The following is a 25,229-nucleotide window of genomic DNA, read 5'->3' as shown; positions in this document are numbered from 1 at the left end:
ATGTCGGATAGGGGAGCATTTGATACAAATGTGGTGACCCTCACCAGGTTTGTTTTGGAAGAGGGCAGAAAAGCCAAAGGTACAGGGGAACTTACAACCCTCCTCAACTCCATGTGCACAGCGATCAAAGCCATTTCCTCTGCTGTCAGAAAAGCTGGTATTGCCAATCTGTAAGTATCTGGATATGTGTATTGACAAATCAAATTTTAAAGAAAGTGTGACATCATACAGGGTTATGAAGGATGTGTCTTATTATTTTATGTATATCTTTTTAGATTATTGTTTTTAAAGATTGTATACACTGTGTGCTATAATAATTTATATCAAATCAAGCTGTGAAAAAATCTAATGTGCAAACACCATAGTCACTATGTTGTATCTGACTGGAAATAATAAATTGCCTTGAACTTTTGTTTGAGACAGTATTTATTTATTAGCTGCTCATTGCAACTCCTATGCAAACAAGCTTTGCAGATTGATGCAACAAGACCCTTGTCTGTTGTTGAAATAGGGGGCAAAGTTTTCTCTCAATCAGCGAAAAGTGTACAATATCTTAGCTGGGCTCTTTCCTAAGAGGTCAGGTTGTAAAAGGAATGGTTATAAAAGCAAACTGGCGATCACCTCGAGTTTGAATTGATTTAGCTCTTTCATTTCAGTCACAATCACTCCTAAAAATCTCTCTTTAATTTCTTCAGATATGGAATTGCGGGAAGCACAAATGTAACAGGTGACCAGGTGAAAAAATTGGACATCCTGTCCAATGATCTGGTTATAAACATGATCAAGTCCTCTTTCACTTCCTGTGTTTTGGTGTCTGAGGAAGATGAAAAAGCCATTATTGTAGAACCAGAGAAAAGGGTAAGCGTGTATGTGTGTGTGTTTTTCCACTAGAAAGAGCGTTTAACAGCGTCTTTGAAATCTGTTTTGTCTTGTCACATTTGATCTGTTATACAGTATTTACTGTAAACCAATACATTACTGTAAATTGTTTTCTCCCAGGGCAAATATGTGGTTTGCTTTGACCCTCTGGATGGTTCCTCAAACATTGACTGCTTAGCTTCAATTGGAACGATATTTGCAATCTACAAAAAGGTACAGTCTTTAGGATTCATTGCTGTACATGCAAATCTCATCTCTTTACATTCATCAAAAGACTAATGTGTAGGTTTGTTTATATGTAATCTCCAGGAAACTGATGATGAGCCGTCAGAGAAGGATGCTCTGCAGAGTGGCAGAAACATAGTGGCAGCAGGGTATGCTCTTTATGGCAGTGCTACCATGCTGGTTCTTTCCACTGGTCAAGGAGTCAACTGCTTTATGCTTGATCCTGTAAGTCATACTAGTCATTCATATCCTATAATCATTTTAGTATCTCAAAAAAAAATGTATTCTTCTCTTCCTCTTATTAGGCTATCGGTGAGTTTATGCTTGTGGATAGAGATGTGAAGATTAAAAAGAAGGGAAAGATCTACAGTCTGAATGAAGGCTATGCACAGTATTTTTATCCAGATGTCACGGAATATCTCCAAAAGAAGAAATTTCCAGAGGTAAAAGACTAAGATAAACATATATCACTGAAGTACAGACATAAGCTACAGTATTGTGTGCTTGGGCCTATAGGATTAAACGTGTTTGCTTTAATGCTTGAATAAATACAATAACAGATATGAAAGTATATAACCTCAGCAATAAAATACTTGTAGTTATCTCTGCATTTTAGAAGGAAGTAGTTTAATCTGTGCTAAAATGAAAATTACACATTTTCTCCGATTATCAGTTTACATTCTTTCTCTGACCTGCAGGATGGAAGTTCACCCTACGGAGGGCGCTATGTGGGCTCTATGGTTGCTGATGTGCACAGGACACTGGTCTATGGCGGAATTTTCCTGTACCCTGCTAATTGCAAGAGCCCTAAGGGCAAGGTGAGAAATGCATGAGAAAATTGTTATAATGAACATTTAGCCTAACAAATTGTTGTGAATAGTATCAGATAAGAATAAAGGCTGACTTGGGTAATGTCATTCGCGTTTCATTCTACATGCTGTGGCATTTACAGTTTATTTTTAGGCTGCCATCTCACTGGTTTCATCTTTTTTTGTTGGCTGGGCTTTAGCTAAGGCTGTTGTACGAGTGCAACCCCATGGCCTTCATCATGGAGCAGGCTGGAGGTATGGCGACAACAGGAGCCATGAATGTTCTGGACGTCAAACCTGACACAATTCACCAGAGGGTTCCTGTGGTGCTGGGCTCTCCGAATGATGTGCAGGAATATATCTCAATCTTCAAGAAACATTCCAAATAAGATGCAACCAGCAGGTTGACCATCTTTTGCCATCTACTACTGCCAGTATCACTGTGAAAACTTAAGTGAAACCCAAGGACATGACGTTTCATGTGTCTATATATTGGGTATAAGTTTTTTGCTTGTTTTCTAGTTTTATTTTCATAAATGTTTGTGCTGGGTTTATTTTGTACATTTCTGTTCCAAGTTTTGTGATTTGTGATGTTTAGATGTATAAAATACAATATTTCAATGTTATACTTTTTTCAGTGATTGACAAAAATAATAAAAACAAAATTACTAAATAATTCACATTGTTTTATTGGTTTATTTATACATAAGTTTAGATGCATGCATTGTCTGTATTTACATAAATACAGAAATAACTGTTTAAAGTCACAAGTCAAATGTTGTCACGACTCACGATATTTAGTTCACAAACTAACAAAAAAATAGATTGAATGCACTATAAATCCTTTTGTATAAAAGTGTCTGCTAAATGAGTATGTGTAACTAGTCTTAGACAAATTAACCATTGTTGTATAAAAGCGAAAACATTTCTCCCGGCCAAGATCTTTCTTCAGTAGGAATACATTTGTCGCCATCTAGTGGTGCCAGGAGCCGGAATGAAGTTGGGTCAAACCCATTACGGAAAGACTCCGCACTCGGCAGCCATATTTGCTATGCTTCCGGGCGGCTATCTCAGTCATAAAAGACCGAGTCTTATCTACTTAAAGGGTGAAAGACAGATATTTTAACAACTCCCGCTAAGACCACAATGAAACAACATATTCCCAACCACCAATTAAACCTTTCATCAACTCTACCGTAAATGTAGTCCTTATTAATCTTAAATCCGGCTAAAGCACTCCCAAGTTGCTCTAGCTACTGCGCATGTACAAACGTTGCTCAGAAGACTCTTTATAGAGCCCCTCCCCCAGATAACTGTAACTATTTAGCGTTTGACGATTGCCTGTTTTTACTCTTTACTTCGATGGAGCTTCCGCAATGAGCATTGCGCGTTTCTCTGTTCATATTAACGCACTTGCATCGTCTTGTTAACATCGATAGTCTTTGTTTGACCTCTGATGACGCCAGACGCAAAAAAGCGTCGCTGTGTTTTCCCTTTGGTTGCAGGTGTCTCCGGACATCAGGTTACGGCTTTCTTAGGTAACATTTATTCACATTCATTCACAAAGTGATAGTTCTGGGGTGCAGTCGATCGTTTAGATATAATCTTATTCCTTTCGTTTGTATGGAACATTTTAATAAGCCTGCTAGTCATATTTTCTTTTGGTTAGATTTGCAGGTCGACTTGCACATGTATCAGAGAACTAGTAAGTAGTGAAGCTACTAAAATGTGTTCTGGTTCGGAATTATGACACTAAAATAGTTTAATGCTAAAATTGTAATATTAACTCTGTTCATACATCAACGTTTGTTCTCCGATATGAAAAATCTACTAAACAGTGTTCTAGTTTAATTCAGAGTTCTTGGTTGCCGAAACCCTTTAACACGTGTTTTGCGCTATCTAATGCTGGTTAACTACATTTAAAGTCATGCAAATGAAACAGTTGCTTTCGCGTCATTGTGCATGCTTCGCCCAATCCTCTTAACAGCAAAGTCACTCATGCTGTCTCAATCTGTTTGAATTCTCGCGTAACAACGAAAACATACAAAAGCCACAAGAATGACTTGTGATAGACGCTGTGATAGATATGTTAATGTATTTCTTTTGTATTTCCTGTAGGATGACTTTAGGAGCAGTTGCCTCTGTGATCCTTGCGCTAGGAGCAGCTGCCGTGTTTTCTTCTCTTCATAAGATTGAAGAGGGTCACGTGGGTGTTTACTACAGGTCAGTTTCTTAAGGTTGTCCTATAATCTGCTTCCTGAAGCAGAATCAAGATGAAGTTGCTTGTTGGCTCTCTCTCTTCTCTCAGGGGCGGAGCTCTGCTTACTGGCACCAGTGGTCCTGGGTTTCATCTGATGCTGCCTTTCATCACGTCATTCAAGTCTGTACAGGTGAGAGACTAACTGAGAGCATGTTTAAGTGTGTCTGAATTAGTTTTGTGTCATCTTATAATTTTCACTCTCTTCCTAAAGACAACTCTGCAAACAGATGAAGTAAAGAATGTACCATGTGGCACAAGGTAATGTGTATTGTTCATGCATGAGACTTCTGTCGACATATGCGGATACTAACCACAGTCCAAAATGATTAATTAAACAAATGTCAGTTGTATATGAACAAAGAATCATAATAGTTACATATATTGAATCCTGTATTTATAGACAGCAAAATGTCATAACATATGTACTTGAGATAGTGTCAAGGAGACATGTCTTCATTTGTGTTTTATGTATTTTCATGCTCATGCATTTATGGCAACATCTTTTTGGCTCGCAGTGGAGGTGTAATGATTTACTTTGATCGCATTGAGGTGGTGAACTACCTTGTTCCCTCTGCAGGTAAATTTATTTGCACAATGCACACTAGAGAGTTATAAATAATAGTCATTACTGGATACACTGGAACATTGTCCACAGAACCCTCCAACGCCCTTTTTGGCAGGGCTTACAGTGGCTCTGTGACGTTAAAGGACAGCACTGACTGTAAATGTGTTTTTTGTCCTTTTCATATCTCTCTTGTCGTCATCTCTGCTGCAGTGTATGGCATTGTGAGAAATTTCACGGCTGACTACGACAAAGCCCTGATTTTCAACAAAGTTCACCATGAGCTGAATCAGTTCTGTAGTGTGCACTCACTTCAAGAGGTCTACATAGGTCTATTTGGTAAGAACTGTGCTTTGATGGGCTGATGCAGGAATAGTTTTTATACTGGGTGATCTTGTTAAGTTTTTGCATTAAAACCTTTACTAAAACTCTTTGTTTGCATTTGCTATAAATCCAATTATGATTTTTGAGAGTTTTGCATTGTAGGATAATTCCAGCGTTATGGATGTGACATTTTCACTCTCAGAGAACCATCTGTTTATATTTTTCTAAACCATTGTGGATCGAGTCTAGACATAAGAAAAATATCAGTCTATACACGTTTTCTATAAATATGTATAAGAAAGGATAAGGATGCTAAGAAAGGATGTTTTTGATCCATACTTTGCGGGATTACTATGAATTAAAATGCACAAACCAAAAGCAATAATACTCAACAAATGGAGAAGAAATGGCTCCTCAGTCATCATACAGCATAAAATATTAAGTTATTATATTTTAATTTTAATATGTCCATTTATGGGAAATATGTGCTCTTATGAACGTGACGGTTCTGAAAGTGGCACCTGACTATGGGAAAATCATGCATAAAGTGCTTTAAAAACTTTGAGAGCTCAGATAGATATTTAAACCACCAAATTTTAACATTTGAGCTATCAGTATGGTGAAATCCTTTGGCAAAAACAAATAAAATTGTCTTGTAGTGGCTTTAAATGTCTACTGTAAAATAAAATAAAACGCACATGGTTTAATTCTATTTTATACGAACGGTTTTGATGCCCTCTAGTGGTGCCCTTTGGGTTAACGCACTTGACATTTGTGCCATGCATAGCTCCTCAGCTGCTGTTAATTTGTTGTTGCACATTTGTGATGAGAAAATGACGTATAAACTAAAGTATGTGTGTACAAACGTCACTGATAAATTAACTTCTTGTTTTTTTTTTCTTTTAGATCAAATAGATGAGAATTTAAAGCTCACTCTGCAGGAAGATCTCACCAGCATGGCACCTGGAATCATTATTCAGGTGCTGTTTCTCTGGCATTTCATTCTTTTTTCCACTTCCAATAAACAGTTCTTGTAAATAACATTTTGCCTTTTACTCACAAGGCAGGGCTAAGGTAAACAATTCACTAGGAATAACAATAATTTTATGAAACTACTTCAAACTTGTACTGAATTGCACATCTTGTTGTACCTTTGAGCTACTCTATAACTTATTTTAGTATTTGCTTAGGGTTTCTCGTGCTTTATTTAGCTTTGGCTTGGCAAGATTTAGTTTCCTATATCAAATACCGTGGTGTAAGCCCAGAGTTTTAACAGAATAAGGCAAAGAACCCTAGCATGTTTTCATTAGAAAATGAACAATGCCGGTGTGTTTTTTCTACATTTACTGTAAATTCTATGAATCATTACTGTTGCCCAAGTTGACATTGAGCTGATAAGTCATCCACTCATTAATGGGATCACTGATAACGTGATTCAGTATTCTGAATATTTTTTTCAGTCTGCTTAATGTCTGATGAGTCACTTAAGGAGTATTTGACCACATCCACTTACTACTTACTTTCAATTTGTGTGTTGGCTCCCGCTGTTTGATTTTGCCCTCGGGCCCTCCAGCAAAAAAAGATGTTCTGTAACTGCGCACATCAAAGTTGTTGCGTAACAAGGTCTTGGTGGGAAAATTGCTGTGGCTTCTATAGTTTTAAACATCCTCTTTATTATTTTTCTCCTTGTTTCTCGTAAGCAGGCGGTCCGTGTTACCAAACCAAACATTCCAGAAAGCATTCGCAGGAACTATGAACTAATGTGAGTTTGCTTATGGCCCTGTTAATGATCTGGTTGTGTGTCTAAACACTGCAGTTTGGTATTTTTTGCAGTGCTTATCAACTTGATTCATTAAAATTGATCACCTTTTTTCTGTTTCTGTTTGTCTCTCAGGGAGAGCGAGAGGACAAAGCTACTCATTGCGGCTCAGACACAGAAGGTGGTAGAAAAGGAGGCGGAGACTGAGAGGAAAAAGGCTGTCATAGGTGAACAAGAATATTTGTAGTATTCAGGTCCATGACTTTTAGACTGTGGATTGGATTTTGATGAGGTCACTGCTCACATTGAAATGAATTTATTGCGCTCTGTCCTTTTCTTACATGTGCAGAGGCAGAGAAGGTGGCTCAGGTGGCTGAAATAAAGTTTGGACAGAAAGTTATGGAGAAAGAAACTGAGAAAAAGATTTCAGAAATTGAAGGTGGGTTTTTATGAGTTTGCATTGGACTGAAAGAAACTAGAGCGCGGGGGAATTTCCCCCATGCTGACTAAAAAATGAGAGACATGCGGCAAAAGTTTCCCTTAGCTTCTTGGTAATTGCATTAGATAGTGTTACAGTAGATGGGGGTTAATAATTTATTGTAATTATAAATTATATGTTTGTTGGCAAAAACGGTTAATGTTTTGAGCATAATTTTGTCCAAGATAGATCACATTCATATTAGAGTATGTATGCATGAGAAAACTGCACACAAAATGGCGACACGCCGGCATCACACCAAGGACAAATCTCATTGGTTCTCGTGTCTCAGAACCAATAGAGTACCGCAGAGATGATGTATTTTTGTAGGCCAGCCCGGAAGTTAGTGTCGCAATGGTTCTCTCGACCGAAAGCCTTTGCATTTTTCCCATAGACTTTTGGAAAATCATTTAAAAAAATAAGCTATAAGGTTTATGAAATAAGGTTTATGATACTTGCATGTTTTGTCTAGCAAGATCATCTTTGCAGAGTAATGCAACATTTGTTCATTTTGAAGGCGAAATATATCCGGCAGAAATATAAAGCTAACACGAGGCTGTACACTACAGTCGCTCGATATCAACGTCACCACCACCAACTTTTTCAAACTTTATTAAAAACGTGTTCCCTGGTAAGTTATTACTCCATGAATGAATCCCCATCCATGTTTTTAGACATTTGAGTCCATGTTACATTATTTGTGAGATTTATATTTTGCGATGACGTCAAAAGTCCCTGCCAAAGGATGTAGTCACTTTTAGCAAGTTGTTAGCAACAGCCATTTTAAGACACAATAAAGCTTGAAAAATCATGAACGGGTTGTAAATGGTGTTTTATGTCATAATAAAACATGAAAATATTTAGAGGTTTTGTTAACCACAGATCTTATTTCAGGTGATTTACCCAAAACCCATTTAAAAAAAAACATAGACTTTGGGCGATGGAACAGGAAGTGCTAAAATGCTAACTCGCTTCCGGCGTTTACGTAAAAACATATAATGAATCCTCCTTGAGATATGTGGGGTGACGGGCCGACATTTTGCGTGTTGTTTTCTCATCTATACATATACAAATTCAAAAAATGTATTGATTTTTAAAGATTTTTTTATAAAGATACTGTAGCTGTCCACTGTACTGGCCTCTATGCTTAAAGTGGCCGTAACTCAGACAGTTTCTGCATATCTCATGTTAATCTTGAGTACTTACAGAATGTCTTTAGTTTGATCACATTTATAAAAGTCAGACAGCTGTGTGGTTATTTCCGAAAACATACGATCCTTCACGCGTGTGGGGGGGTGGTTGGGGCGGCGGAACTAAAGCACGTGCGCACCCATTGCCAACAAAACACAGACATATGACATATTTCACTTACCGCGTGCGGTTCATGTCCAGCATCTTTTAGCGCTGGGACGGCTCCATATATCAGTTTCAAACGATCTCCAAATCCAGCGCTATATCCACCGTTTATATAACATTCATGACCCAAATGCATTGAATAAACGAACACAGCTGAACATTGTGAACACAGTGCTCTCTAGCTGGTTGACGTGTGTGCATGCTCATTCTCCCGCTCTCCTTGGTTGACGTGTGGGTATGCTCTTTCTTCTGGCTCTGGCGGATTGACGCATGGGAGTGCTTTCCCGGGAGAATTGTCCAATAAGGGACTAAGAAAAGTTGTTACGAAACGGATTTTCATGTTAAAAAAAAAACTTTCCGAAACCTATACGAATGCTGGGGGAGTGTATCGAGCACAGAAATATTACGTCATACGTCAAACTCGGTTTTTGACAGGTTGACCTTATCAAGCATGAGAAGACAGCACGTTTAACATTGTGATGAAGTCAGATGCATGAAACACCATTGCACATCCCCTTCAAAAAGGTGTATATATGTATAGGCAAATGTGTAGATGAGGACAATCAAAGATTTACTTTTTATAAGGTTTTTGGTCTTTTTTTATAAATCATACAGGGTAGGAGGAAGGGAAACAGGAAAGTCGGGAAAGTACCACTAGTATGTAGACGCACTACTGTAGCTGTTAGTGCAGATGACAAATTATATTAAGTAGGAAATATTTTAACCGTAAATAAAAGCTCATCACAAATGTGTAAGTCAAAACTCTTGTGGTAAACATTGTGGTTTGTAAGTTTGCTGTGCTCTTTTTCAGAATGACAAACACTATAAAGTCAGGTCTTATCAACTGCATTGTGAGAGAAAAAATGCAAAATGAACAAATAACCTCATAATTTTATATTTGTATATGGATTTAACTAAGAAAACATCTGTTTTCTCTGTATTAAACTGACACTAGCAGTTTGTCTAGCAGGAACAAAATCTTAACCATAGCTTATTCACGCTTAGGAAATTCAATTAAACAGTATTGATCTCTCAAAATACAAACTGGGCTTCCCAATAATAAAGCCAATTGCACAGTTAAAACCAGCTGAACTTACATCATTCATTACATCAGTGGTTCTCAAACTGGGGGCCCAAAAATGGATCCAGGGGGGCCACAGATTTGATGGCATTTTGTGAAATATAGACATTTTTCATAGATTTTATGCTATTAAACATCAGAAAAATAAGATCACCAACCACAATAATTGATGTTTCAGCATTGTATAACTGAATATGTTTTTGGTTTAATTAAAATTCTTAGTTTAAGATTACTAAGATTAAGTCTTTATTTGGGGGGGCACAAAGCGATGCACTCTACACAAAGGGGGCCTTACAACGAAAAAGTTTGAGAACCACTGCATTATGTAATGATTTTCATGATTCCCAAACCAACACGCAGAGCTCTCCTCACAGAAATTACAGGAGCAGTCAGATACAAAAGACTTGAAGTAGTTTGTCACTTCTCTCGGTGTGAAGAGAAATTTCAATTTAAACCATCTTTAAACACTTACAGTTTCATACATTGTCTGGCTAGGTGACGAATGACAGTATGTCTTGCCATCTGTTCATGTGGCAGGATATGCATGACACATGATACAGTAGTTATGGAAAAAGAGGATCACTGACTCCAGACACTACTGTATTATGAGAATATGTCATACAGTACACACTAAAAAATGTTGGGTTATTTTCAACCCAGTGTTTAGTCAAAAATGGACAAACCTAACTGTTGGGATATGAATTAACCGAATGCTGGGTTTTTTAACCCATTGCTGGGTTGATCCATTTTGATAAGTTGTACATGCAGACATGGAACAGCAAGCTGTCATTTTCTTGGAGTTTCTGAACCTCTGAAGCTTAGATCTCTCTTGAGCTTAGACGGGTTTGTCTCCGGTTGTTTTGAGGAAACCAAAAAAACATATTTCTCAAATTGGTGTGGTGTCTGAAAGAGTCAGCATGATTTCTGTGGACGGACTTAATAAGCCCAATTTTTTTATTTTAATTTTTGCAACGATGCGATTTACGGGAATTTGTTTAGTCAGACTGGCAGATATTTCCAGTAATTTGTGACTATATTGAGTCTCGTAAAATGATTTGGTCTTGAACGTATTCTTCATGTTACTAGCTCCTGGTTTGTCTCACAACTGTTGTTATCGTCTTTCTACAACTTAAACAAACTTTCTGCTGCTTATTTGCTAGTAAGCTTCCCGGTCAAAGAAAAATAATTTTATGATCTAACTATGAACTCACAAGTGTGTAACCCTGGGATTGAATGTCTGGGATCATTTGCTTTTCACAGAAGTCTATTATGGGATTTACGGGAAAACCTACGTAATCGAAGCCCAGTGTGAGCGCAGCCTGAGACTTTATGTTTGAAAGGATTAGTGTCTTATTTCATTTGAGATCTTTGGACTATGAAATGTTTCTAATAGAAAGAAATACATACAGTATGACTGTGCAATAAAAACAAGCCATTACAGATGCAGTCTTTTTGGACAAAAACTAAAATTTGAAAGATTGAGTAAGAGTTTCACTCTAAGAAACATGTGTTCTCAATTACTTCAAAGTCTGCTCAATATACCTAGAAGCTATTATATAATAGGTTATATAATAGGATGTCATTATTTATTATAACAAATTATGTCGTTTTAAAGCATATTGTGCGAGTGTGTGAACAGGACAAAGAGCTGAATTTGTTAAATGTAGTAATAGGACGACTACTAGGTCAGTGCAAGGTTTACTCAATGAATGATTGTTGCAACTTTATTTTTAATGGCCTGGTAATGTATATATTGTGTTGTCTTGTACCGGGATGTCTGCTGTTCTGTTCTGATCTGTCCAGCTGGCAGTGAATCTGATTTTGACTTGGTGGTTGCGCACAATTGGTAATATCGGCTTTGTTTTGAATGCTGGTTGTAAAAAAACACGACATTTGAGAGTAGAGCAACCAAGATATTTACCTTAGTGTTCATTAAACAGGAATGTGGCTGCATATGTGGTTTTGATTTATGAACACAAGAGAAAATTAGGAGGAAACGATGTTGAAAAAGATTATGGTTTGTCATTGTTGAAGTTTGGGTGAACTGTCCGGGTATGATGAGTGTGAAATAGGATAGTTAAAATAAAATCATAGTGACATTAAATTTACAAAAGCAATGACAATCGTTCATCACCCACCTCTGAAGGAGAGTTTCTGGGAAAGCCCTATAAAGGAGAAATATTGAAATCCTGCTCTAAAACAGATTAATGTTTCTGTTTTTGTGGCGTTCATTTTGCTCTCTCATTCATCTCCTCCTCTCCATCTGTCTCCCTGATGTCACAGACAGCGCTTTCGTCGCCAGACAGAAGGCAAAAGCAGACGCCGAGTTCTACACTGCACAGAGAACAGCTGAGGCCAATAAGGTAAAGCATCACAGGATTCCTAAAATTACACTTAATTTTTAGCCTTCTGTGAAATACTACATTTTTAACTCTTTCTTTTATTCCCGTCTGTCTTGTCGCAGCTGAAGCTGACCCCTGAATATCTCCAGCTGACGAAATATGAGGCAATAGCAGCTAACAGTAAGATTTACTTTGGAAGTGAGATCCCTCACATGTTTATGGAATCGGGACCAGGAAGCTCCTCCTCAGGTGCCGCCAAAGCCATAGATGCTCTGTCAGAGGGGATACTGGACTTAGAATGATAAGATAAACGTTGTATCACAGAGAATAAACAAACTAGTAATAAAAGAGCAAAGAGTAATAGGCAGTTGGTATGCAGCATTGGTGCAGCTGAACACTGTGAGCTCACTTCAGTAAAACTAACATGGCACTGCATCAGTGGGGTAAAACATAACACTGCGGATTAACAGGTGTTGAGTAGACCCTGGTATCTGTGCTTAACACATAGTAAGGGAGTATTTTGCAGTACATCTGGACAGAATGAAAGGAAAATTGTGGTTTAGTTAGAATTTGTGTTTTGAACCAAATGGATTATAAGTGTGATATGTTTAGAGCAAAAGATTTGATCATGTTTAAGGGCCGTTCGCACTGTGACAATAACAAAAACTATAACCTTAACTATATTGATAACTATACTGGTGTTACAGTCACGAAGACTACAGTATAAGAGATGGGAGGAGTCACTTTGAGAAAAAATTAGGTGGACATTAGGATGAACAAAACAACATTCAGGAAACCGATCACAGCACCAGATACCTTTTGGCACTTTGTTTTATTGTTCATCAGCTGGAACAAATTGTTCTGAAGGCGATCCCATCTTCATTGTTATAGTTGTGGTTTGGATGCTACTATTCTTTTACATTTATTAATTTCAACAATTTATCTTCAAAGTTATAGTTATCGTCAATAGTGTGAACGTCCCTTAGTTATACAACATCGGTCTAAATTTTGGAAAAACTTTATTCCGTTTTTTTTTTCATGTTTTAAAATAATAGTAAACTCATCAAAATTATATAGAGTAGGACAGTTGTAACTTTGTGATTCAGAATTATGTTGTGACTAAAAATGTTAAATTTCAGCATCTTCAAAGTTGCCACCCTTCGACTAGAATTTGCAGAATAGTTCTCTTTGGCATTCAGCTTCTTGAGCTTTTAACCTGGGAAGCCTTTTAAAGAGTTTTGATTGAAGGAGTTCCCAATCTATTCAGTGCTCTTTTTGGCTGCTTTTTTTCCGTCATTTGGTTTATAAGTCATCCGTTAAAAAAATCGAATAAAATGTTTGTTTTCTAATGAAGAAATTGTTATGTTGGCACAATTTTATTTTTGTCTATACAATAAAATTTTGTCTTGAGATTAAAATATTTTTTAAATCATTGGAAACTTTTAAGTCAAGCGTTTCCAAACATTTGACTGCTCTGTATATTACATTTTATAAAATGAAATCAAGTTGATTCATAAATGTGCTTGCGACATTTATCAAGATTTTGGGGAGCTGTTGAAACTTTCCAGCCTAGTGTCTTAAATGATCTTATACCTCAGGGACTTGCCTATGTTTAATGGGTCTAAATGTCATTTGGTCTGTAAAAGCTCTTTAACACTAAACAAACTATGGGATAAGAATTCTTACGTTTGTTTCTGTCTTCTGCGTTTTTTCCAAGAATGTCAAAAATCTCAACATCAGTGAAAAGATGTTGATTCAATGACCTTTAATGTAGCAATGACATGAGAACAATAGCACGCTGTAGCTTTTGTTACCTTTGGTACTGTGATCTCAGTTCTAATTTTGATTGGAATTGTTTCTTTGTGTCTGTCTGCTCACTGATGTTGACCTTTAGAGTACAGAAAATCTGTGGGATGTTTCTCACTAGTGGAATCTTCATTCTCTTTGTATTAATAATAGAATACGTAGACGTATTCTACATATCACTGCTGTCCTTTTGAAACCCTGTATCTCCATATTTTGTGATTTTTATTTTTTGCCATTTATTATTATTATTAGTTACCCTTTGCAAATATCTATACTAAACCTATGATATGCAGTGTTAAAAATGCTTGTCAGCTTTGACAACACAGTGTTGAATCATTTAAAAAGTAAGTATTTGGACAAGGTTTTGTAAGGACAGCGACGAAATATTTGTTGTCAGTGAGCTGTGTTTGAAATGGTGTTCTATAATTAAGATTTTCTCCAAAGCTCTTTTATGCAATATATGAACAAAAATGTCATGGCCATTGGATTTATTTCATTTATTGTTTTTGTTTTTTTAAGTTGAGTGTATTTAGTATATCGAAAACATGTTTTATTATTCTTATATTGTACCTCCCAATAACTGTCCTCCTGGGCATTAAAAGCTTGTCAACATTTGTAGGAATGAATGGCAGTCTTTAGATTTCCAGAGCAGAAATGCTTTAAAATCAGTCAGGTATGTACATGTCTACAGTCATAAAAGAAGGTGACTTGAAAGCTGCAGATCTGTAATGAAAGATCTTTTATAAATGATTAAATGAACAGCATACCTCATAAAATGAAAGTCATATTGTAACTGGTCTAGCATTCTAGTTCCTTGTGTGCATGTTTTGTGTAGACCTACATGTGTAGACTGTTGTGTGGGGTGCTTTGTTCATATAAACTGATTTGACACCACAGCAAATTGTGTAATACTTTGGAAGTTTTGGTTATCGAGATTGATAACTGTTTTAACTGTGTTGCGTGTTTGTGTGTGTGATGCTTCATTACTGAATATATTCAAAGGGAATTATTTAAAAAGGAATTGTTTTCTGATGCACCTTGCATGCATTTCATTCCGCATATTTTTCTCAGGAACCAAGAGTGTACTGAATCAACAGTACATGAAAGACCAACGTCATTGGTGATACGCTTGTGTGTTAGTTAAGTGTGCAGTAATGTCTGTTTTAAGTGTAAAATAAAATGTATACCAATATGTATTATTTGAAAGCTCAAGATTTAATATTTGAACGATGTTTTAAAATGGCATAAGCATTTTTTTATTTTATGATGATGTCTTGGAAGGCAATATCAAAACATGCACATTAATATTTCAAATGATAATTTTAATTATATTGTGAAAATATTTGCTAGTCATCTGTAAATATTTTAGCATCTCCAACTCTGTTACTGATTTATTTTATTTTAACACTTTTTTTAACAACAAACAAATTTTCAAGTACATAAGATTAAGTCTGTTAAGAGTTAAGAACTGCATCTCTTTTATGCCTAAAAGAGGATGACTTGTGGTATTTTAGGTATTTTTAACATAGGGGGCAACATTTTCTTGAGGCAAAAAATGAACAGTGTTCCTCCCTAATTTTCTGTGAACGTTTATTGCATTTACTAGTGCTGATTTGCTGGGCTGACACCTTTTTAATGAAATCCTTTCCCATCTGGTTAACATCTGGATTGACATTGAAGACGAATGTGAGTATAATGACACCAGCTGCTGCTTTGTTTCATAGGGTACGGAGTGCAGACTTAGTACCACAACAACAATTCCAGTAAATTAAAAATGCCTTATGCTGCCATATAAAATGTCTTTGGTAAACAAAAAGTAATAAGATTATTAGATCAGATTTTGTATGTGGAAACTTTACCCAAAAATGGGCTTGGACTACTATGGTTTGAAGTGGGGGTGAAGTGGGAGATTTCTATCATTGTTGACACAATTTGAACTATTAAGACAGCACAAACTTTCGTTTTTACAGTGCTGTTTAAAAAACAGCATCAGTGTAGTACGCAGAAAATGAAATTTTAATTAGTATTGCAACTGTGTAACTTAAAATTGCATTAAAGATGGGGTAACACGCAGTTTCTGCAAGTCTCACATTAATCTTGAGTACCTATACTCTACTGTAGTATTGCATACTTCGTATCTTCGAAGATTATTTAGTTTGATCAAATTTATAAAAGAGAGATACAGCTGTACGATTATTTCCGGAAAAAGACTAGTTGCTGGAGGCAGGTGTAACCGGTCCTACTCGCCCCGCGCGGGCCTCGAACCGACGTCGGTCCGGATGGGAGACGGGCGCTCTAACGAGGAGGCTAAAGACCGCAGTCTCTAGCGTCTGTCGCTAGGGGAGTGAGGTTTACACACTGCACAGCTCTTCACTAGCTGGCCTCCGTTACACAGGCAGGGAGGATGAAACTACAGCACGAGCACACAATACATTGATGGGCGTGTTTTTTCGTGGGCGTCCGCTTTATCGCGTGTGGGCGTGGTCTTTCGCTCGGTGGATGACGCATGGGCTTGCTTTTCCGGGAGAATGGCCAATACGAAACAGGGATCCAGACTTATAAAAAACTTTCAGAAACAAGTTTGAGTGCTGGCGGAGTGTATCCAGCATAGAAATACTACGTCATACGTCCAACTTGTTTTATAACAAGTTGACCATGTTAAGTATGAGAAGGCGGCACGTTTAGCAGTGTAAAGACTGTAGATAATGACAGGATTGTATGTTTGTTTCCTAAATGAAGGCATTGAAATAGCTATTCTCTAACTTTTAAGTCTTCTCTTAGATTATTTATTTAATTGAACGTGATGTAAATATTTGGAATGGAACATACTGGGCCTAATTTATCAATTTAACGTAGAAATGAGTGCAGATCCGTGCGCAGATATCATCTTACGACAGTGTTCGCGTGTGATTCATCAAACATTCGTATGGCGCCAATCTCATCGTACGAATGATCATACTTTGATAAATACGCGGTGGCTGAAATCAATCGTAATTTACATATCAGGCCCCTATAAATTCAGGGTGTAGACGCCTCGCCCCCAGATTTTGCGACATGGAGAAACGTAATCCAGCCAAAGAGAGGAACTTTTACGATTTAGATATGTAAACTTTAAGGGCTCAGCATAGTCCATGCGAATTGCGCTTTCGTTCTGCGTTTTGGGGTAAAACGAAGCTCGAAAACGTTGAGAGACGGTATAGTGTTTTCGAACAATCCAACACCCCTTTGTTTCTGGAGGCGGGGTTTACATGACGTATCCAAATAGTTTCTGCACTTGTGGCCACACAAACAACACACCCACCTATACGTAATGGCCATGGACCAATGGTGGCTCGAGGGTGTTTACCGGCCAACACAAACTTTCCCAGAAAGTTCTGTTTGGTTTGCTGCTGCGAACTAGTGAAACGAATTGTCGTTTGGACCAGATTTTGTTTGAAATCAGGTCACAGACGGTCGTTTTTCAATTTCGAATGTAGTATGCTGAGCCCTTTAACACTTTTTACACTGAAAGTATTGTTGGTTTAATACTTATAATGCATTAAAATTTGAACAAAATTAATCTGACTTCAGTCTTAAATAACTTTGTTTGAGTTACAGTAATGTGTTAATGTAGAAACGAATGTAGGTGTAAATTAAGCCCTACTGATCATTTTTGCGCGCAATTAAATGTGTTTAAAATGTGTAATGTTTTTTATTTAAAAAATCATTTAGGTGAATAGAAAATGGTCTGTGGCGGACGAGACAGATGCATGTTTCTAAACGGGATCTAATGCTGCTAATCTTGCATTTGAGGCTGCTTAAATCAAGCACACGCAGTTGTATGTTTGCTTCATTTATTTTTTTCTCTTTCAGATCTGTCAGTCAATGGCAAGAACCAGCGGTCTTCTGCCCCGGGTGCCCACAAACTGGCCTGGAGCCTGTCACACAAGGCCAGGCAATCTTTAGCTGTGACCCAGTGCGCGTCTTCCACCCCCAAGCGAACATCGCACAAATAAAAAAAACATTAAATCATGCGTTTTGTCTGTTTTCATTAGAATGGATATTTGTCAAACAAAGAAGCAATCATCTTGCAAATAGGTGAACTAACCCATTACTTATAAATATATTGATTAGGCCTATTGCAGTTTTTAAAATGTTTTACTTTTAATTGTGCATTTTAACAGTCGTAAATTATCCTATTCGCCTAAAATTTCATTAAAATCGCATTGGAATCTATTTTTACATTGTCATACTAAACGAAAAAAATGTAATCTATCTTTCTATTTGTCATTATTCCTTATCAGTTATCAAAAGGGTAAAGTATGAAGGTAAATTCGTGCCAAACTGCGCATGCAAATCTTTTTGGCACGATTTTACCTTCATAGTAAAGCATACACGGACCTTCGGCCTTTCTCAAAACTTGCGTACACGAGCTGAGACCTGTCCTGAGATTTGATCGTTGCAACCGTTCACGTCCATTTTGATAAATGCCAAGTTTTGCGTGGAAAAGACCGTACGCGGTCGTAAGCTCGTTTCATAAATGAGGCCCACTGTATGATCACTTACAGTGACGGAACACAGTGAGGCATTTAATATATCCAATACACACTTGCAATACAGTTTGCTACACGCCATTTTCTGTGGATGCCTATGATGAGAAGAGAGGTCCTCACCAGCTGACCTCAAGCCTTTGAAATTCAAGAAAATGTAAATTGAACCTAAAACCCCTGAACAGCCGTGAATACAGCTCCTAATATAGCTCTTTTACTGAACTCTTCAGCGTCTCACTGCTGGTAACGAAACAGCGCCTCCATTGTGGCGTAACTGCAGTTACATGACAATCTGTTTAATAATGCACGCAGTGTTTTTTGTGAAGACACACGACATATTTTTGACGAGAGTCTAAGGCGGCACGAAATTTGATTGAGGCGGCCGCCTCCAATTTCTTTATGCAGGAAAAACCCTGATCTGGGATTACTATATACAAAGTGTGCCCTCCCTGTCCTTTCATGCATTTAAATGTGACCAAATTTCTGTACTAGTGCGTACAGTACGAATCGTTAGCACTGCACTGACGTTATTATTATAACTTTGTGTCTTTATGTGCCCATCGGTCTGCGCAGCGGAGTCAAACAACCTTTCTACCTTTGAACTGGCCGCCCTCTCCTACCAAGCGCACAGCGCTCTTTGTTTGACAGATGTTTTGGTCGTCAGTCAATATAACTGTGTTGTAGGTGTTCATGGAGAAATACTCACTCGGCACATTATCATTGCTCGTGGCCGGGAGAGTGCTGTGTCTGGCGGGAGAGAGAGGCGCTGCTGCTGTAGGAGCAGCGGTGGAGTTTGTGTGGGGAAAAAGCAGAGCAACTTTGCCAACAATCTTTTGTAAATCGTCTTTTTACCTCTCCGCTGGTGTAGCTGCGTTCTTTGTTGTTTTATTTCCCTGCGACTTTTACTTCGTATTGCAGCTAATGTACCACACAATGACACTCTCGCTGTTGGCAGTTCTACTAATTCCGCCGCTGCGTTAACTTTCTCTAGCTGGTGTCGAACTCATCTCGCACATATACGGTGCTAATGAAATGGTCCACTCTAATCTATAATGGGGGGAGTGCCTTCGTACAGATGTAATAACGTAAAACGTTAACAGAGATATCCCGACTATTTTGATGATTACTTGAGGCTCTACGTGGCTGCTGACATGGCTTATTGGTTAAGTCCACCCCTTCCTTTTGGGGGCCCCTGGTAGCTCGGGGCCCCAGGCGATTGTACTGGGGCATGTATTTTTACAGCTTGACACTCCTCACAAAAAGTAACCTACTCCAAGAGGAAAGAGAATTAACTTAATTAAAGTCAAGAGTCCAACTTGAGTATGTTTCTAAGAGAGAGTCGTGCTTGGAAAATCCTTTATTTCTTCTTTTTCATAATTATACCAACAGCTTCACAAAAGTAGCACATTGCGCTACTGTACCACAGAAGGTTCTCTGGAAAAGGATTCTGAGACTATGAAAAGAAAGAAATTGTTCTTTTAGGAACCCTTGAAAGATTATTTGGGGAATCAAAAATAATTCTGTTGCATATGAAAAACGCACCTTAACCACCACTATTTTTAAAAGTGTTCAAATGTGAAATTGATTTCTATCACATTTGACACACATATTGATGTGATTGTTGCATTAATTAGTCAAACGTAACATTTCCTAGCATGTTACTGGGATATGGGAAACATAAAATTTTATAATCTTTCAAAATTTTAAAATCCTTCGTTTTAAAACGTTTGGGCTAATAGTTTGAAATGTAAGATAAAAGATGGAAGAGCTAGACTGCAATGAGACTTTTGTTCATCTTATATCCATCTCTGTCCAAAGTTATGGGAGGTACTGGAGAGGAGAGTAGCCTACAGGAGCGTTTGTTGACACAATGCCGTAGAAAGTGAAGGGGTGCATGAAAACGCTTTCCATCAAAAAACAGGAGAGGAAAGTTCACACACTTCTCAACGTCTGGACAACCTGCTGCATTTATAGCATGAATGTTATGTAAGAAACCATCATTAGATCATAGGATGATTATTCTCGTGTTACTGATTTTCTGCAACGATGCCTTACTGCAGTGGATTTGGGACTTGGTGTATGACAAGCGTCATGATGTCCTCATGTCACCCCACTGGAACGTGTGCGCGGCTTTCTCCGCTCATATCATCTTCTCTGCACCCTTCATGATCCTGGACCTCCTGAGCCCACACGTGCGATGGATTCAGAAGTACAGGATCCACCGTCAAGTCGTTGCTGTCCATCAGTGGTTTCAATGTGCAGCGCGAATTTTATGGAAATACGCGGTTGGGGTTTTACCGCTGACTTCACTGTTTCTGTTTGTGCGGAATACTCATTTCCCAGAAAAGGCACCATCATTTTTCCTTGCCTTGAAGGAATGTGTTTTCTGTTTAGTAATGTTTGATACGTTATTCTTCATGTTTCATTACATCATTCACAAGTAAGTAAACCCTGTCAATGATATTGTTGTTATAAACGACATGAACGATAGATTTTAAGAACACCTTTAACTCTTAAGAGTTACATATTTTTATATTATTACACAAATCTGCAGTCTATATCAGGGGTTTTCAAAGTTTATGATGTCAAGGACCCCCAAATATGATGAACCTTATGTGAAGGGCTCTCATCCGAAAATACATATCCAACGATTTTTGTATGTAGAGTATAAAGAAACTTGTTTGATAAATAAGTGTGATATTCTAAAAGCAATGTACAGTTAGAGTAGTGTTGAATGTATAAACTGAAAGAAGAGAATTTTCGAATTTATTTTACTGTATTATTTTACTGTATTTATTTTATTTTACTGTATTGACTTTCATAGTTTTTTCATGACAGCTTTATAAAGAACATTCTAAATAGTAAGCAAATAAAGAAGACATGAACACATTAAATAAATATATACACTTCTCAAAAAAAATTCTGGGGACTCTGTAGAACCTTCTGGAAGACCCCTGGGGTCCCCGGACCCCAGTTTGAAAACCCCTGGTCTATATGGTAGGCTAGTAGGCCTATTTCGCCCAAAAATACTTTCATTTACTTTTCTCAAACTCAGACATTTCACAAAAGATATTTTATTTTCAGCAGAAGAAAGATTAATATACAGGTTTGAATGGCATGTTGGTGAAGAAATGACAGAGTGTTTATTTTTTGCAGTGAAGTTTAAAAGATGGAGATGGATCAGAACAGAAAAGTCTGAATTAATGAAACCGTGTAGCCTACTCTCAAAAACTTACTTTTTCCGCAAATTTACAAAACAAATGGGGGAAAATATAATTGTACATATAAGATATTTTACGGGTTGTTTCTGGAGCCCCAGCTGTTTTTACAGGATTTTTAAGCACGTTGTTTTTAGCAGTTTTATTATTATTTATTAATTAGTATTTATTATCTAATAAAACATACAACACAATAACTGGCTGGCCAGTATGTGCATCTTAAGGGGCGATTCACATTTTGCGTTTGCAAGTTCGTTATTTTAATAGCGGGTTCACACCAAACACGAATTAAGCTGTTTGGGCGAGTAAATTACATCCAAAGTCAATGCAAAGACGCGTATAGACGCTAATAATATGTTCACACCAAACGCGAGCAATCGCGTTCCACGTTCTTTATTACTCACAGGAAAAGTTCGTTATTTTCGCGTAGGTGACGCGAAAACTCTTAGTGCGAATTCATAGCTCGAGTTGAAAATGTTCAACTTGCGAGGAAGAACGCCTCAATTCGCGCCTCATTTGCGGCAATTGCGCCGCCTGATTCGCGTCATTCGCACCGCCTGCTGCGAGTTCGCGTCTATGCGCGTCTTTGCATTGACTTTGTATGTAATTTACTCGCGCCAAACGCTTAACTCGCGGCAGGCGATGTGAATCGGGCGGCGCGATTGCCGCGAACACTCTTCACGGAGGTAAATGGCAAGGCATTTGGCATTGACTTGGGCTGTGTTTGAGTTAATAAGTTCATGCTTGTTACATTACAATCATTGCGCAACATTATTGCGTCTCCTTATAGTCAATCAATTTTTGTAATATGGAAACTAAAATCACATGGGCTACTGATAAGAGACATGCGTAGACTAAAAGGCCCCTGTAAGTCGCTTTGGATAAAAGTGTCTGCTAAATGCGTAAATGTAAAATCTATTACTGTTCGTTCGTCCTGTTTATTGCACGAAAGTCCACTGATGTGTGAGTTGAGCAGCAAAAATCAAGTGCAGATACGTTTTATAAAAAGATCTCTCATTCCAGACTTTCTTTTCATACTGACCACGCAAGTACTGAAATCTAAATCTAAAAACGACCAAGCGATACAGATAAACAGAACAAGACCAACTACGTAAAAATTGACTGATGGTTCGAGTGGGTCTCGTACCGGCGTTTGATGCTGTCAGCGATTGCGAGTCAATCATGCTAACCAGCAGACTACAACTCACAGTGCCCAGGCCCTGCTTAATAGTTTACTTTTTACTCTGGCTGACCTCGCTCATACCTGAGTGATTTCTGGTGTTGGAAATGAGCGAATACAATATTTCAGCCGATTGCTTTTTGCTTTTCACGTAGGCAATACGCGCTATATGTAATAAGCAGGATACATTACAATGGGATTGGTTGGCCTTTATACAACTGCTGACCACGTTGTGTAACTTTACATTTCCAAAGAGACGAAGCTCGCTTCTTCGGAAAGCAAGCAATGGTTTGTTTAATGTTAGCAAAGGTAACACTGCGCACATAATAAAATCCTGTAAAATGATCAGAGGTAAATTGCTCTGGTCTGGCTCAGGTCATCAGTGATTGGGTGAGAACAGTTCAAATTTACTGGCTGCGGAAATCAGCGGGAGGGGCTCATTATACAACACACAAAACGCCATAAATAACGCGCGCTCTGTGCAACCAAAACGGCGTTTTTTACGCGCGTCATATGGCAAGACAGCGGCGCAAAAAGCGGCGCTTTTCAAGTGCCTTAGAACGCCGTTAAATACGGCGTTATGGACGACTTTTCGCGCGTTTTTTACGGCGTTTGGAATCGCGACGCCGTATTTTGCGGCGCAATACTGTTTAAAACGCCGTCAAAAACGGCGTTCGGATATAAACGCGTTTAATCTATGACGTAATTCTGATACCATCGGCTTGCCATACGCGTCAATCTCGTCTTCCGCGAAGGTTGAAAATATTTGTCAGATCGCGTCACTCACGCGAAAATAACGAACTTTTCCCGCAAGTAATAGAGCGTGGAACGCGATTGTTCGTGTATGGTGTAAACCCAGCTTAAGGGGCGATTCACATTTCGCGTCTAAAACCGCGAGCCTCACCGCTTTCTCTTGTCAAATGACCCGCGGTGCAGCACTCAGAAAATTTGTAATATTTCCATCTCGATGCGTTGCCGACGCGCCTAGAAAAATGTGTGCACCACACCGCTCCCCTACCGCGTGTCTACATTTATACTGGGTTCACACCAAACGCGAACAATCATTAGGGGCTGTCATTTTCTGCCAGCATGCAACGTGTTTTTTAAATAGTTTCCAACGGAAATGCTGCGTTTTTTGAAAGCGCCTGCAGCTGGCGTTCTTTTCCGCAGGCTCAACGCCAGGCGCTCAGCATTTTTTTCACGCTCAGCGTATCATAGTAACCAACGCGCTTCCGCTTGAAAAAAACGCCAGGAGCTCGGCTGAAAATGCCAGTGCAAGTTGAGCATTTTTCAACTCTGGGTGCCAGATCGAGTGGCAGCGCTGAGCGTGGGAATAATGCAGCCGCTGCTGGCGTTTTCAAAAAACGCGGTGTTTCCATTGGAAACAATTGAAAAAACGCGCCATACACCGGTAGAAACCCCATGGTGGACACACCCCCTTAGGATGTCTAATGTTCAATTTTATTGTTAATGTCAGCTAAAAATTCAGAACACAACACATGCCAGTTTGTACAACATTGTATTACATGTATCTCTTTTTTCCTTCAGAATTCCTTGGCTATACCACAGAGTCCATCGTATTCACCACCTCAACAGGGACACATTTGCACTGGCAGCTCAAGACTCAAGTATATCTGAACTGCTGTCTCTTCAAGCCCTTGCCTTTATTAGTACCACACTGGTGGGCTGCCATCCTTTAAGTGAAATCCTCTTCCATGTGTTTAACACCTGGATGGCTGTGGAGGACCACTGCGCATATGACTTTCCCTGGGCACTGCATCGGCTGCTGCCATGCTTTGCTGGGGCTCCGCATCACTTGGCCCACCATCAGCAGTTTATAGGTAACTTTGCCCCTTACTTTAGACACTGGGACTGCATCTTTGGGACCTCATTACAGATTCTAAGACATAAATGAAGGAATTACAGGATGAATGTAGTATAATGGGCAACTTGTTATGCTGATGGTCGATTTTATCTGAATTCTTTGTACAGTATGAAGTGGCATACAGTAGTATATTAGTTTTAGCATATGTTGTAATTAAGACCAGAAACACAGAGAACTTTTAGTATACACAATCTATTTGACTGTATACAGTATAAAGAACATAATCTGAATGTATTTTTTGGCAGATACTGCCAGATAAAGTATAAAAGTGTTAAACTTCTATTAAAGATGGGGTAACATACGCAGTTTCTGCCAATCTTATATTAATCTTGCCACCGCGCCATGTATCAGTTTCAAACTATCTTCCAAATCCAGCGTTATATCCACCGTTTATATAACATCCATCACTGAAATGCCATGAACAAACAAACACACCTCAATTTCTCTCACTATTGCAAGAGAAACAAGCTGCAGCTGCAGGTCCACAGAGCAGCCAATCTTGACGCGGCACAGCCAATCTTGATGGTAAGCCAGTC

The 25,229-nt window shown here is 38.4% G+C and overlaps 3 protein-coding genes across 4 annotated transcripts; all 3 read left to right on the top strand.

Annotated features, from left to right (window-relative positions):
• fbp1b (fructose-1,6-bisphosphatase 1b) lies at positions 1–2,480 on the top strand. Its single transcript, XM_057322014.1, has 7 exons — positions 1–170; positions 696–858; positions 1,000–1,092; positions 1,189–1,329; positions 1,410–1,547; positions 1,803–1,922; positions 2,114–2,480. The coding sequence occupies exons 1-7, from the start codon at positions 1–3 to the stop codon at positions 2,300–2,302; spliced, it is 1,014 nt and encodes a 337-aa protein (XP_057177997.1). The 3' UTR covers positions 2,303–2,480.
• A 787-nt stretch (positions 2,481–3,267) lies between these two features.
• Positions 3,268–15,085, top strand: erlin2 (ER lipid raft associated 2). Of its 2 annotated transcripts, XM_057325446.1 has the most exons (13): positions 3,268–3,451; positions 3,583–3,618; positions 4,032–4,136; positions 4,222–4,303; positions 4,385–4,431; positions 4,689–4,750; positions 4,949–5,074; positions 5,966–6,039; positions 6,763–6,821; positions 6,954–7,045; positions 7,168–7,257; positions 12,017–12,096; positions 12,198–15,085. In XM_057325446.1, exons 3-13 carry the CDS (start codon positions 4,033–4,035, stop codon positions 12,375–12,377), a joined length of 996 nt encoding a protein of 331 aa, XP_057181429.1. In that variant the 5' UTR covers positions 3,268–3,451; positions 3,583–3,618; position 4,032; the 3' UTR covers positions 12,378–15,085. The 2 variants fall into 2 exon arrangements, with proteins under 2 accessions (XP_057181429.1, XP_057181420.1); XM_057325437.1 differs by lacking the exon at positions 3,583–3,618 and having other exon boundaries at positions 3,269–3,451.
• A 5,337-nt stretch (positions 15,086–20,422) lies between these two features.
• Positions 20,423–24,796, top strand: ch25hl3 (cholesterol 25-hydroxylase like 3). Its single transcript, XM_057328556.1, has 2 exons — positions 20,423–20,850; positions 24,357–24,796. Exons 1-2 carry the CDS (start codon positions 20,423–20,425, stop codon positions 24,721–24,723), a joined length of 795 nt encoding a protein of 264 aa, XP_057184539.1. The 3' UTR covers positions 24,724–24,796.
• The last annotated feature ends 433 nt before the right edge of the window (positions 24,797–25,229 follow it).

Source organism: Triplophysa rosa, linkage group LG2, assembly GCF_024868665.1.
Source record: "Triplophysa rosa linkage group LG2, Trosa_1v2, whole genome shotgun sequence".
Lineage (NCBI taxonomy): Eukaryota > Metazoa > Chordata > Actinopteri > Cypriniformes > Nemacheilidae > Triplophysa > Triplophysa rosa.
This window is presented reverse-complemented; position numbering and strand designations above follow the sequence as displayed.